We start from the raw sequence: 14158 nt of genomic DNA on the forward strand, positions 1-14158 counted from the left end.
ACTCTGGACGATTCTGGGCATATTCCTCTAACTCATCCTCTCTCTGACTTCTTTATGCCTGTTATTAAGATTCTTAATAACGATGTTTTCTATGCCCTCTCTGGCCTCAACTCTCAGAAGGCTTATGGACCTGATGGAGTGCCGCCTGTCCTTCAAAGCTGTGCCTCCGTACTGACACCCTGCCTGGTCAAATTCTTTCGCCTCTGCATGTCAACATCTAAATTTCCTTCCTGTTGGAAGTACGCCTTCATACAGCCTGTGCCTAAGAAGGGTGACCGTTCCAATCCCTCAAACTACCGTCCTATTAGTCGGTAGCCCATTAGGGTTGATCGGTACCATCTGAGGGGAGTAATGCGCATAGTGATATTTGGCAAGTTAAATATCTCTAGAGTTTCAAAATATGTGATAGTTGACCGTTCCAGTCTCTCAAACTTTTGAATCAATCCTTAACCGGAAGATTTAAAAGCACCTTTCCACTTCTGACCTTCTATCTGATCCCTCGTATGAGTTCCACGAGGGGTGTTCTACTGTCCATCTTCTTGATCCTTTAACTGACTCTTGGTCATCCTCTCTTAGCCGTTTCAGTGAAACTTTCTCAGTTGCGTTAGACATATCGAAAGCCTTCGATAGAGTCTGGCACCAGTCTTTGCTTTCTAAACTGCCCTCTTTCGGATTCTATCCCTCTCTCTGTTCCTTTATCTCCAATTCCCTTTCCGGCCGTTCTATCTCTGCGGTGGTAGACGGTCCCTGTTCTTCCCCTGACCTATCAACAGTGGTGTTCCACAGGGCTCTATTCTATCACCCACTCTCTTCCTGTTATTCATCAATGATCTTCTTTCCATAACAAACTGTCTTATTCACTCATACGCTGATGACTCCACTCTGCATTATTCAACTTCTTTCAACGGAAGACCCTCTCAAGAGGAAGTACATGACTCCTGACTGGAGGCTGCAGAACGCTTAACCTCAGACCTTGCTATCATTTCCGATTGGGGTAAAAGGAACCTTGTGTCCTTCAATGCCTCAAAAACTCAATTTCTCCACTTATCAACTCGACACAATCATCCAAACACCTATCCCCTATTCTTCGACAACACTCAGCTGTCGCCTTCTTCAACACTAAACATCCTCGGTCTATCCAAATCAAAATCTTAACTGGAAACTTCACATCTCCTCTCTCACTAAATCAGCTTCTTCGAGGTTGGGCGTTCTGTATCATCTCCGCCAGTTCTTCTCCCCCGCACAGTTGCTATCCATATACAGGGGCCTTGTTCGCACTCGTATGGAAAATGCATCTCACGTGTGTGGGGGCTCCACTCACACAGCTCTCTTGGACAGAGTGGAGTCTAAGGGTGGTATTGCTAGACGGAAGGTCGAGGACAAGTTACTTCCCATGAAGTCAAGTCGTTACTGAGAGTACTTGAAATGCCCGCCAAAATACTGGAACATGGTCGAGTGTCGAGGACACGGGTACCCCCGTGTCTTCGTTGAAATCGTGATTTAAATTGTTATCAGAATTTAGACTGAATGTAAAAAATACAATAAATTATAAAATAAATTTTCGGGAAAAAAATATCCTATTAGGCAGAACACTAGTGTTTCTCTGACAACAGTACCCGTTCCGCGTTTTACAAGAATAAAGCGTCGTGACGACAACAAGCTCCCCCCTCCGGCCTGGCGTCACGCGGGAGAGGAAGGCTGCCGCCATTACTACAATTCATCATCCATATACAGGTAAGACCAAGCGTATTTTCCCGGCTGTGAATGATTGTTTAGTGTTTTTAAAGTGGCAGGATACGTTAGGCGGGATAAGGCGTGTTTACATCTTGCTGGAAGGCTGACAGGAGGCTCGCCTTTCATCGCCATGCCGTAGCCCCAACAAAATGTATTATTACACCCGGGTGAGGGAGCTTGACAGGATGTATGATCTTATTATTCGTGCTTGGTAATACTAAGAGGTCTCCGTGGTCTAGTGGTCAGCGTGGCTGACTACTACTACGCGGCCCCGTGTCCGAATCATGACCCGAGGAGTCAGCGTGCTGCTCACCCAGCTGTTCATCCTCCCTCTCGGGCTGGTTGATAAATGGGTACCTGGGGAAACCTGGGGAAGGTAACCTGTGGTAACCCGGATGTCACACTGGCCCTGTGTCCCGGGGTGTTGGGCTCCCTCCTACCACAGGCTCACGTGTTCATGCAACGGAGAACCCACGCGCAGCGCAACTATAGCGTGTGCCCCCAACTTTACCTTAACTTTGGTAATACTACAGTGAGCCTGACGCCAGTAAACCTCAATAAGTATGAATTGTGAATGCTATGAAATAGGTCAAGGAAGCAGCCTTCATTACTGAGCCTGCCCACCCCAGCATGGCCAATATTAATATTTCACACCATCTAAGCTCAAGCTTATATTCAGACAGACCTTGATGCTTAAGTTCCAATTCAAATGAAAATAATCCTTGATGAGGGTGATGACACAAAAGATTAAATATAATTTTTATTAAAGAAAAAGCAGCAATGGCAGCCTACAGACACCTGCTACGTAGAGTGGCTCACGTGGGACAATGGGAAGACCTGGCCATCAGGAGGAGAACCCGTTTGTTCAGGAGCCGTAGGGATCCCTTTGAAATGTACTCGGAAGAGGAGTTCACTCAACGCTTTCGGCTCTCCAAGCAAGTCACCCTGGATCTCTTATAAAAAATCCAGCACCTATTGCCAGATTCTACCAGGAAAAGAGGTAAGCTTAAAATATCATAGGTCTGAAAATATAAAAATGCCATTCTTTACAGGTACTTTAATCAGACCTGATCAAGCTGTGGCTAGCAAGATTAATGTACTGATGCTTAACTGCAACAGGAGCCGATTCAGGAAAAAAGTTTGCCGGGGGCCCGATTGTTGAAAAGTCCAATGAAATTGCCTACCACACAATTTGGAATGTCCTGCGAGTTTTGTTGTTATAGCCGCAGCGCACTTCTGAGCTAGTTTCCAGTATTCGCTCAGGACCATGGGGGGGCGGCCCCTGGGTCCCCCTTTAGATCTGCCAACAAACCACAACCATAAACAGGGACAGCCCTGATAAATTTCAAATTATACGAGGTGCCAAAGTCACAGATCCATACCCTAGTTATTCTCAGCTATGTAAAAATATGTCTACATATATGTCTATGATTTTTTTGTCAAATTATCATTCTTAAGGAATAAATGTTTATTTCATATTTCCTAGCGATAGAGTTTAGGTCAAAGCAAACAATTCAGTTCAACATATCTTTTGACACACTTTTCTAACATGAGTTTCTGTTGTCAGCCATAATTTCTGTGGGGGGGGGGCTAGGGGGCTACAGCCCCTCCAATGTTTTTCAATCAGCCTTAAAATGCCCCTAAAAGTGCCTATTTACAAAATATTCCCTCACCTGCACATCCTTGCTTCGATCGTTAACCTCTTCCCCCCCCCCACCTCATGAAACTATGATGCCTTCTAGACCCCTGCAAAAATCTGCAAAAATTATGGGCTTGGTTATTGATTGGTTGAAAAGTAGGATAAGGCAGTCATCCACATTCTCAGTGAAAGTAAGGTGAAGGTAGGGGCACATACTATAGTTGCACATGGCCTGAGTGCTGACCTCTGTCACATTAGCACTATAGCCTGTGGTGGATATGAACCCATTACCCCAAAAGAGAGGGCAGGTGTAACATCTGGGTTACCACAGGTTTCCACAGGTACCCATTAATTTGACAGGCACAAGAGGGAGAATGAACAGTTGGGTGAGGTGCACACCGACTGGGATTTGAACCTAGATCTGTGGATTTGTAGCTTGGCACGATAACCACATCACCATGGAGGTGCAGTCATCAGGAATTATTATTATTGCTATTGTTGTTGTTATTATTATTATTATTATTATTATTATTATTATTATTATTATTATTATTATTATTACTATTATTATTATTACTATTATTATTATTATTATTATTATTATTATTTGTTATTATAATTATAATTATTATTATTTTCATTATTATTAATTAGTTTATTATTATTATTATATTTTTTTTATAATTATTATTATTTTCATTATTATTAATTAATTTATTATTATTATTATTATTATTATTATTATTATTATTATTATTATTATTATTATTATTATTATTATTTATTGTTATAATTATTGTTATTATTTTCATTATTATTAATTAATTTATTATTATTATTATTATTATTATTATTACTATTATTTATTATTATTGTTATAATTATTATTATTATTATTATTATTATTATTATTATTATTATTATTATTATTATTATTATTATTATTATTATTATTATTATTATTATTATTATTATTATTATTATTATTATTATTATTATTATTAATATTATCATTATTATTATTATTATTATTATTATTATTATTATTATCAGCCTGTTTCCGGATGTCAGGAGTATACTGGGCCCTGGGAGAACCTTCTTTTCTCTTGTAGGTACACACCATCCCGAAACAAAACAGAAGTGTGTACCATTTATGTAGCTGTGGTCTCTTGTACCCAATTATGGTGGTCTCAACTACCCCATGTTATATAAAGATCAATACAAAGTAAACATTAACATTGATCACCTCCACATTGGCTGTATACTTACATAGGATGCCTGGCTACAGATCACAGAAATTGGACTTGGCTGAGGGACACGGCTTGTGTACAGCACACCTTAGCGTTACTGGGTCACATTCCTCGAATATACATATACAAATGAATAGGAATGAGGGGTACTTGTGGAATGAGTGAAAAGATGTGGTTTACATTTTCAGATCTTATGTACTTGAATGTCTACAAAACAGAAGTTAACAAAACAGTCCTACCTATTATTATATATATATTTTTTTTAATTTTTAAAAGAAATTTCCTAAGCTGGTCTCAGTTGCCCCAGGTGGTCGCAATAGCCCCGTTCTATGGTGTGTGTGTATATATATATATATATATATATATATATATATATATATATATATATATATATATATATATATATATATATATATATATATATATATATATATATATATATATATATATATATATATATATTCTGATAAATATTTCTTTCTTACAGGGCTTCCAATCCCACCACGTCTCCAGCTGCTGGTAACCCTCCGCTACTATGCCACTGGGAGCTTCCAGCTTGACATGGGGGATTGCTGTGACATGTCGCTGCCCAGTGTATCTACCTGTGTCAAGACTGTGACCAGTGCAATCTGCCAGCTAGCAAGGGACTACATAAAGTTCCCCAGTCCTGCTGAAGAACAGGATGTCATGCGACAATTTGCCGAGGTAGCTGCCATGCCCGGAGTTATTGGATGTGTAGATGGTGTACACATCCCAATCATCAGTCCAGGTGGAGAAGATGCAGAACTTTACCGCTGCAGGAAAGGCTTTTTTTCATTGAATATAATGGGGGTCTGCAACTCATCCATGCTCTTCACAAATCTGGTCGTGAACTGGCAAGGTAGTGCACATGGTGCCCGCATCTTCAGTGAGTCTGTTTTGTGTGCTACTCTGGAGGGAGGGCAGTACAGAGGATACTTGTTGGGGGATTCGGGCTATGCCTGTAAAAGCTACCTTTTAACTCCCATTCGAATTCCTCGTACTGTTAAGGAGAGGCATTACAATGCCTCTCACATCAAAACAAGGAACCTGATCGAGAGAACGTTCGGGATTTGGAAGAAAAGATTTGCTATTCTCTCAAAGCCAATGAGAACAGCACTCTCAACATCAAAAAAAATTGTGACTGCATGTGCCATCCTGCACAATATTGCAATCCTCAACAAACTCCCCATTGACATGCCAGAAGAAGAACTTGGGCCCATCAACATAGACATACTTGCAGAGGATGATGTAGGCACTGGAAATGCTCGCAGAGCTTCCATTGTTGAGAGATTCTTTTAGATCTTCTGTGGATGTCAAAATGTACACCATTGAGTGCTGGCAATGGAACCCAGGCTTCTGGATAGGAGTCAGGGCAGCAAGCCAACCGAGCCATCGATGATTTAAAAGTTCTCCGTCTAGTCCAAGACCTACACTGCCCATGGTGCCTCACACAGCCTAACACACCAGAACATTTCCCGCTCCACTGCCCAAGATTCCACTCCCTCCACACCAACCTCAAATTAAGCATCCCTAACCAGACTCAACATCCACAGGCCAACTTTACGTATAAGGCCTGCTGGGCAGCGACCCTCAGCCCCAACACTGCCTTCCAAGCCCTCAAGTCTATGCAGACCTTCCTACAGAAGTCCTGGCAACTCAACAGGATCTAACCCCTCCCCTGGTGACACATCGACAGAATAACAACATCCGCTAACATTTCCCACTGATGGGGCTCAGGAGGCAGTGGTCCCACAGCCTAACCAGCCCCATAAAACACCCCAGAAAAAGATGATCCCAGAGGCCACTTCTCTGGCACTGTATCTGACATCCTCGCCCCCACTGTGGATATGCAGGAAAGGTGACTTCGCCCACACTCATGGTGGCTGGAAATGCTTTTATTTAACCCACAGTAGCACATGCGGTGCTATATTTATTAGAGGAACTGCAATAACACATTGAAAATTCAGTAATCTACATGACAAAATTTTTCACTATTATTGCAGTTTTTCTAATGTAAATATATACTACAGGTGGCATTATGGGTTGACTAAAAGCGATTAAAAGCGTTTCCAGCTACCATGAGTGTGAGCGAGGTCACTTTTCCTTCATATCCACAGTAGGGGCCAGGGTGTCAGGTATAGTGCTGCATAAGTGGCCCTTGGCATGGTGACCTCAGTAGCTCAGTTGGGTTGATTTATACACAGATAGCCCAGGTTTGATCTTTTTTTTTCCCAGCCTATAGTGCTTTTAGGCTTTATTGAGAGACCTGGATGGTAGTCGGCCCTAGCCCGTCATGATGCAGGCAAGTGTTTTATAGTGGCGCCGTCTTTTCTTGGTGTGGTGGTTGGTCACAGTGGTGTACATTTTGAGATCTTTATTGTAGTTTCTCTAATAATAAGTTATGTCTGTTCAGAAAATGAAAATAGCTTGTAAGATTTTGCATATATATTTTCCGATCAAAATTTACAGTCTCTTTAATTTGTTAATTTCCTGTCTGAAGCCTATACGTACATAATCATGATATAAATAAATGAACAAAAATATTTATCAAACATCATTGAATATAATGTATTTCCTACTACAACTACTACTACTAACACAAGTTAATGTTGGCAATATATGCTAAAATGCTGATGATACAGAGATTGGCAGAGTAATTGAGTCGGATCGGGTCGCTAGTATTCTCCAGGATGAACTAGACAGATTGCGTGAATGGGCAGGGAAGTGGCAGATGGAGTTCAATGTCTGGAAGTGCAAAGAATGGGCTAATCACTCTGACGTAATATTCTTGATGTATAAATAAAAACCCACACTGGCAGACGATAGTTATATTTTTAACTAAACAGTTTCGGTGGACACTGCCACCATCTTCAGTGGTGTAAAGAAAGACCACTGAAGATGGTGGCAGTGTTGGTTTTTATTTATACATCTGGAAGTGCAGTACTCTGAGTGTATATGGGAACAACCCCTCATAATTATGGTTAAATGACACTCCCCTAAGAAGATCAAGGTGTGAGACGAATTCAGGGATCTTGATGACCTCTGATCTCCATCTAAGAGCACAATGCATTCATCCTAGATATTGTGCAAATAGGGTATTGGGATTCATTTCAAGGAGAGTAAGCAACAAGTGCTGATGTCATCAAGCTATATTTAGCATTAGTTAGATCTTATCATGATAATGTGTTTTTTTTCTGGTCACCTTCATAATTGTAGAATGGGTATCAAAATGTTAGAATTGGTACAGTGGAGGATGACAAAGATGATTTACGGGTTAAAAAACTTGACATATGAGGAGACTCGAACAGTTAATTAAACTTGCATTTTCTAGAGAGGCAAAGGGTGCAAGGAGACTTGATCGAAGTTTATAAATGGATGAAGGGCTTTAATAAGGGGGATATTTATAAGGTTCTGATGGCAAGAGAGCTGGGTAGGACATGTAATAATGGGTTTAAATTTGATAAATTCAGATTCAACAGGGTCATAGGCAAAAAATACTTTACCAACAAGAGAATGAGTGGAACAGGCCTGGCCTTCATGTTATGAGAGTCAATAAGATGAACACATTAATAAAATGTTTAGATAAATTCATAGGTAGTGATGTTGGGGGGAGCCTACATGCTAACGGTGAAGAAGACTGGCGGTGGCCCTCCTCAATCACCTCCCAAGAACACGAGGCCGTTGCCTCCATGATTTCTGGAGAACTCAGTATGGGCGAGTGTGTCCTTGACACTCTTACAATACAAGATGGGCATGCAGTTGATGAGGCAGGCAATCCCATCATGGATGTTACTCTCCGGCATTCCCCAAACTGTCAAAAATTTTGGCTTTGCAGGTGTCTGCTGCCTCACGGATATGATGGCAAGTCTCCGTGAAGACATCCAGCTGCCGATGCAACACCTCCCTGTGAAACTGGTACAGTTTCATCTGTTGGTTGTGCTCCTCTCTGGTCTGTTGAAGAAGGAGTTGGTGATACTCATCCTGCTGCTTCCGACAGGCCTGGTACTCTGCATCAAATTTCCTCCTCTGCCGTGGGGCTGCAGAAGAGGAGGCCACATTACATGTAAATGTAGTTAGTGATGGTGCAGTGGATGCCGAGGATGAAGCTTCTGGCTGGAAAGATGTAGAAGCACTTGGAGGTGCAGGTGCTTCAGCATATTCAGCGGCAGAAGTAGCAGAGGGGACCTCTGTCGGTGGCAGTTTTCCACTCACAGCTGTGAAATAATACAATGCATTATCAGTCATACTTATACACGAAAGATGATGTGACTCGGGAAATTTCTTCCTTCAATAACAATGTTAGCTTCTTTTCTTATAATACTTGAAAAAACACTACCCCATCAATAAAGGCACCAGAGGGAATTTGATATCTATTGCATTTATAGTTATTTAAATTTAATCCTAGACTGGGCCCCCTCAGAGCTTGTTCCCAGAAATGAGTAACTTATCTATCTATATCTATATCTATCTATCTATCTATCTATCTATCTATATCTGTATCTCTCTCTCTCTCTCTCTCTCTCTCTCTCTCTCTCTCTCTCTCTCTCTCTCTCTCTCTCTCTCTCTCTATATATATATATATATATATATATATATATATATATATATATATATATATATATATATATATATATATATATATATAAATTTATTTTTATCTATATTCTCTCTCTCTCTCTCTCTCTCTCTCTCTCTCTCTCTCTCTCTCTATATATATATATTTTTTTTTTTTTGCACATCTTTTAACCTAAACCAGTGTATCAAAAAGTGAAAATTGATGATGAGAATAACAATGATAGTATTTATATGCAGCACCAGAACAAGAATGCAGAAAGCTGGATAATATAATGTGATATACTTTCAAGCAATGATTAACTTACTGAAAGTAACATCCATGATGGGAGTGCCTGCCTCATCCACTGGATGCCCATCTTGAATGGCAAGAGTGTCAAAGACATCCTCGCCCATGTTGAGTTCTCCAGAGATCATGGAGGCAACAGTCTCATGTTCTTCTGTAAACTTGGGAGGTGATGGAGGAGGGGCACCACCAGTCCTCTTCACCTTCAGCTTGTAGGCTCTCTCTTCCTTTTTCACACTGCAATGAAACATGATTTTAATAACAATTATATATCAAAGGCATACTGAATTGTAAACCCTTTAACAATACACCTCTGCAATGCAGTGGTTGAGCCCCTAACAATGAATCTGCGGGCCTGGGCAGTCGGCATGCAGCCACCCAGCCGTTCATCCTTCCTTTCACCCGGGTCAATATATGGTACCTGTGGCCACCAGGGAAAGTAAACTGTGGTAACCCAGATGTTACGCTGGTACTGTATCTGGCTCAAAGGATCAATGGGATGGAGATGAGTACTGCCACCACCCGCAGCTATAGCGTATGCTCCCAACTTAACCTTTACCTTTTTTTACCCTTTGACCAAATATAGTAAAGAGCATTGGAAACAACTTGTTGTACCAAAATTGATATTACTGTTGCAGATTTAATATTCTAGTGCCTATTAATATTAATAGTGTTTGCATTAAAGATACATTGCTATTCAATTAGGTTGATAACATGGGATTATTTTAGTTTGAATATAGCTCTTAACTAACAAAGCAAGAATTAATGGGTTACTATTTGATCAGCAATGGTATAATATTATCATATGTAAGAGCTACACCTGCTCTATGCTTATTGCTATTCTACCAGTAATTCTTTCTTTATGCCTTACAAATAACATGTAATAACAATGAAAAATAACTCTAGCCTATTTTTAATGCATTATTATTATTTCAGATCTGGAAAACACATTATTGGTGTAAGCTGTGTCTCAAAAGGTGAAAAGTTGATCATTTTAATTATCGCCCAAGCTTTGGAGTGGATAGGTATTTATCAAAGGGGGGCACATCTGAGTATGGGAGGGCACTAGACAAGTGAAGCTCCGCGGTATTATGATGCCACATAGAATGCTAAAAGGGCACATTCTAAGATCATATTAATGGTGGGTATAAAGGCATGGTCGATGGGGGGCAGTATGTTCTCAGGGGGGAGGGAGTGACATGTGACCCCCAGTTGCTACGCAACCGCATGCTGAGGAGGAAGCATTTTCCCTGTGACCTCGTGATGCAAAAACTATATGGTAATTCACAGTAAGAGCATTAATTATTTTATTGCTAAAATGTGGCAGCGACGTGCTAGTGGTGTTTTGAGTCTCCCGCTCACAATACATGTTCCAACACTATTCCACAACCCCATAGTAACTTTATTCTGATGGAATGTCCTTGCCTCCACCACCACCTCTTACATTATGCATCCACATAATCATACGTGAAACATGTTGCCTGTCACCAGAACGGGGTGAATTGTGCTTCGTCTAGTTGGCTGTCACAACCACCAAGTTATAGCGAGAATAATATATACCAAACTATACTACCTAGACGTATTATAATAGCGTTTTTTTTATTTTTTTAGATACGATGGCAAAATATAATTGTTTATTCGGTCATCACATGAAACTGGCAATATAATTAAGCAAGTTGTATAGTATTTGCCTTTATCTTTCCAATGATATGCCGAATATTTGCTACAATGCATAGTTACAGAGGTGTGGAGGTGAAAATAGAACTCACCTCATGACGCGTTGCGCACTGAAAGGATCGAGGAGAGGAGGACCCAAGAAGCGATACAAAGCGATACTGGTCAAAAGGTTAACTGTATACAGGGTAAAATCAATGCACCTCATTTACTTACTTCAATTTGATGCGGTTGAAACTTCTTTTCAATTGTTGAACTGATCGCGGCTCCAGATCAGGGTGCATGGCGTTGAAGTTTTTGGCGATCTCATCCCACGCCAAGTTCTTCTTGTGCTGGACCGCAGTGCTGGTTGACCTATCTTGAAGGACAGGCCTTCCCTCCACTAGCTGCACCAGGACTCTCCTCTGCCTTGACGAAAGTGGTGCAGCGCGGTCCATTGTCGATCAGCTTCCGTGCGTGCGCGTTGTTGTGATGGCGGAATATGCATTCATATCGGCACTCTGCATTATCTTTTTCATTTTTCTTTTTTTCATAATTGTTTAATTTGAATTTGTATCTTAAATGCTATTATTTTTAAAAGAGTACTTCCTTATAATTTCTTCTATGTATGACTGCTGAAATAAAGTTTATGCAGTGCACCTCGTCTTCTTCCATTAATTACGGCTATATCTAGCTTTTCTGTTTTGTTTATCACTAAATTTATCTTTTTCTCTTAATGTAGTCCCGATATGAAACATGATTTTTGAAAAAAACGGGAAATCGGGCCGGTGCATGGCCAGTTGATGCCGATCAGGCGTACCAACACCCAGATGCAGCCAGATGCAGCGGGGGCTGCTGGCGGGTAGGGATGGGCAAGTACCGTTAATTTGAGTACCGGTAGTACCGGTACCGAAAACTCAAGTACCGTTAGTACCGGTACCGGTACCGGTACCCAAAGGAGTTTTTTTTTCTTAATGACTTCTGATGAAATTCCCAAACAAATTTCCTGTAAAGAAAACCCTCTCTCTTCCTTCAACTTAATATCAACTAGAGTAGAAATGCAACGTTTAGGAGCCTTCTGATTAATGTAAAATCACTTAGGTTTAAGGACAGATCACCTAGTCTGTACCATGGGGTCTGTGTGGTCTAATTTTCTATGTAAATCTATGTAAATCTCTCTCTCTCTCTCTCTCTCTCTCTCTCTCTCTCTCTCTCTCTCTCTCTCTCTCTCTCTCTCTCTCTCTCTCTCTCTCTCTCTCTCTCTCTGAATGAAGTGAATATTTATTTTTTCGAAAAAAAAATAGCATGTATAGTTATTATGGATGTACTCGATCATAGTCTAATAACAATAAAACTATTTATTAGCAACCTAAAAAAGAAAAAGAATCGGACATGAAGAATTATCCAGTAACTCCAATAAATAAATCAAATAATGGAAACGGGAGCTGTGATGGAAACGGAAAGCAGGACAAAATGGTGGGAACTTGGGGAGACGGTCAGCGGGGCAGTGACTCAGCGTCTACACACAGGGCCCATACCACATGGAGGCGGGCGAGCACCGAGTGATCATTAAGCTTCCCGGAACCCAAGTGATCATGATGCTTCGCGGTACCAGTACCGATAGCAGTTATCGATACCAGGGTATCGATAACTGCTATCGGTACTGGTACCATCGATCATGATGCTTCGCGGTACCAGTACCGATAGCAGTTATCGATACCAGGTACCAGTCCTGATCTCGATAACTGCTATCGGTACTTGTCCCGCGAAGCATCATGTTCACTTGGGTTAAGTGAAGCTTAAAGATCACTCGCCGGTACTGGTATCGATAACTGATATCGGTACGGGTACCGCGGAGCATCCTGATCACTTGGGTTCCGGGAAGCTTAATGATCACTCGGCACTGCGCATTGCCGTTAGGATCTTAGTGACGCTCGGTGCTCGCCCGCCTCCATGTGGTATGAGCCCTGTGTATAGACGCTGAGTCACTGCCCCGCTGACCGTCTCCCCAAGTTCCCACCATTTTGTCCTGCTTTCCGTTTCCATCACAGCTCCCGTTTCCATTATTTTATTTATTGGAGTTACTGGATAATTTTTCATGTCCGATTCTTTTTTTTTAGGTTGCTAATAAATATTGTTATTGTTATTAGACTATCTCTCTCTCTCTCTCTCTCTCTCTCTCGAGATCTCTCTCTCTCTCTCGCCTGCTACACCTCCAATATTTAATCATCTTATATAATTCATCATGCAATTCTTTATAGCCAGAAACTCTCGCCAAAGGGATTCAAACTTTTTCATTAATGCTTTATTGGATAAATATGATCTCTCTCTCTCTCTCTCTCTCTCTCTCTCTCTCTCTCTCTCTCTCTCTCTCTCTCTCTCTCTCTCTCTCTCTCTCTCTCTCTCTCTCTCTCTCTCACACTCTCTCTCACTCTCTCTCTCTCTCTCTCTCTCCTCTCTAGTTAACGAGTCATACGAATTTAACAGTGGCAAGTAAAAAGAAAACGAAGTCTTGGGTTAAAAGTTAGTGAGTCCCACGAGTCTTTAGAAAACGCTAATATATATTGTTATTGTTATTAGACTATGATCGAGTACCCACTACCCATATCACCGAGATATCCACTAAGTGGTGATCTCTCTCTCTCTCTCTCTGAATGAAGTGAATATTTATTTTTTCGATAAAAAAATAGCTTGTATAGTTATTATGGATGTACTCGATCAAAGTCTAATAACAATAACAATATTTATTAGCAACCTAAAAAAAAAATCGGACATGAAGAATTATCAATGAATCCAATAAATAAATCCGAGCAACTGGTACCGGTACCGAGCAATCTGGTACCGGTACCGTACCGTTTAGCTGGTACCGTTAGTACCGGTACTGGTACCGGTACCTGCCCACCCCTACTGGCGGGCTGGTCTCTCAATACGGTCGAGGGACGAAGTAACTTTGCCTACCTACATGGTCGAGCGACAGGAAAGGACGCTAGCCTTCGCGTTTAA

General features: G+C 40.9%; 2 protein-coding genes across 2 annotated transcripts; one reads left to right on the plus strand and one right to left on the minus strand.

The window, feature by feature from the left end:
* The first annotated feature begins 3001 nt into the window (after positions 1-3001).
* LOC126990332 (putative nuclease HARBI1) lies at positions 3002-6065 on the plus strand. The gene is made up of 2 exons (XM_050848903.1): positions 3002-3020; positions 5111-6065. Exons 1-2 carry the CDS (start codon positions 3002-3004, stop codon positions 5941-5943), a joined length of 852 nt encoding a protein of 283 aa, XP_050704860.1. The 3' UTR covers positions 5944-6065.
* A 335-nt stretch (positions 6066-6400) lies between these two features.
* On the minus strand, positions 6401-11613 carry LOC126990333 (uncharacterized). Its single transcript, XM_050848904.1, has 4 exons — positions 11393-11613; positions 9525-9739; positions 8706-8858; positions 6401-6483 (listed from the first exon to the last, which is right to left on the minus strand). Exons 1-4 carry the CDS (start codon positions 11611-11613, stop codon positions 6401-6403), a joined length of 672 nt encoding a protein of 223 aa, XP_050704861.1.
* Positions 11614-14158: the final 2545 nt, after the last annotated feature.

The sequence above is a fragment of the Eriocheir sinensis genome, unplaced genomic scaffold (assembly GCF_024679095.1).
Source record: "Eriocheir sinensis breed Jianghai 21 unplaced genomic scaffold, ASM2467909v1 Scaffold156, whole genome shotgun sequence".
NCBI classification, from domain to species: domain Eukaryota; kingdom Metazoa; phylum Arthropoda; class Malacostraca; order Decapoda; family Varunidae; genus Eriocheir; species Eriocheir sinensis.

What these genes read in the sequence shown, in the direction of transcription:
- LOC126990333 (XM_050848904.1), bottom strand. Translation starts at nt 11,613, where the DNA reads ATGGACCGCGCTGCACCACTTTCGTCAAGGCAGAGGAGAGTCCTGGTG. An exon ending in CATCATGGATGTTACTTTCA is followed by an intron (nt 8,859 to 9,524) that starts GTAAGTTAATCA and finishes ATTATTTCACAG; the next exon opens with CTGTGAGTGGAAAACTGCCA. An exon ending in ATCACTAACTACATTTACAT is followed by an intron (nt 6,484 to 8,705) that starts GTAATGTGGCCT and finishes GCATATCCACAG; the next exon opens with TGGGGGCGAGGATGTCAGAT.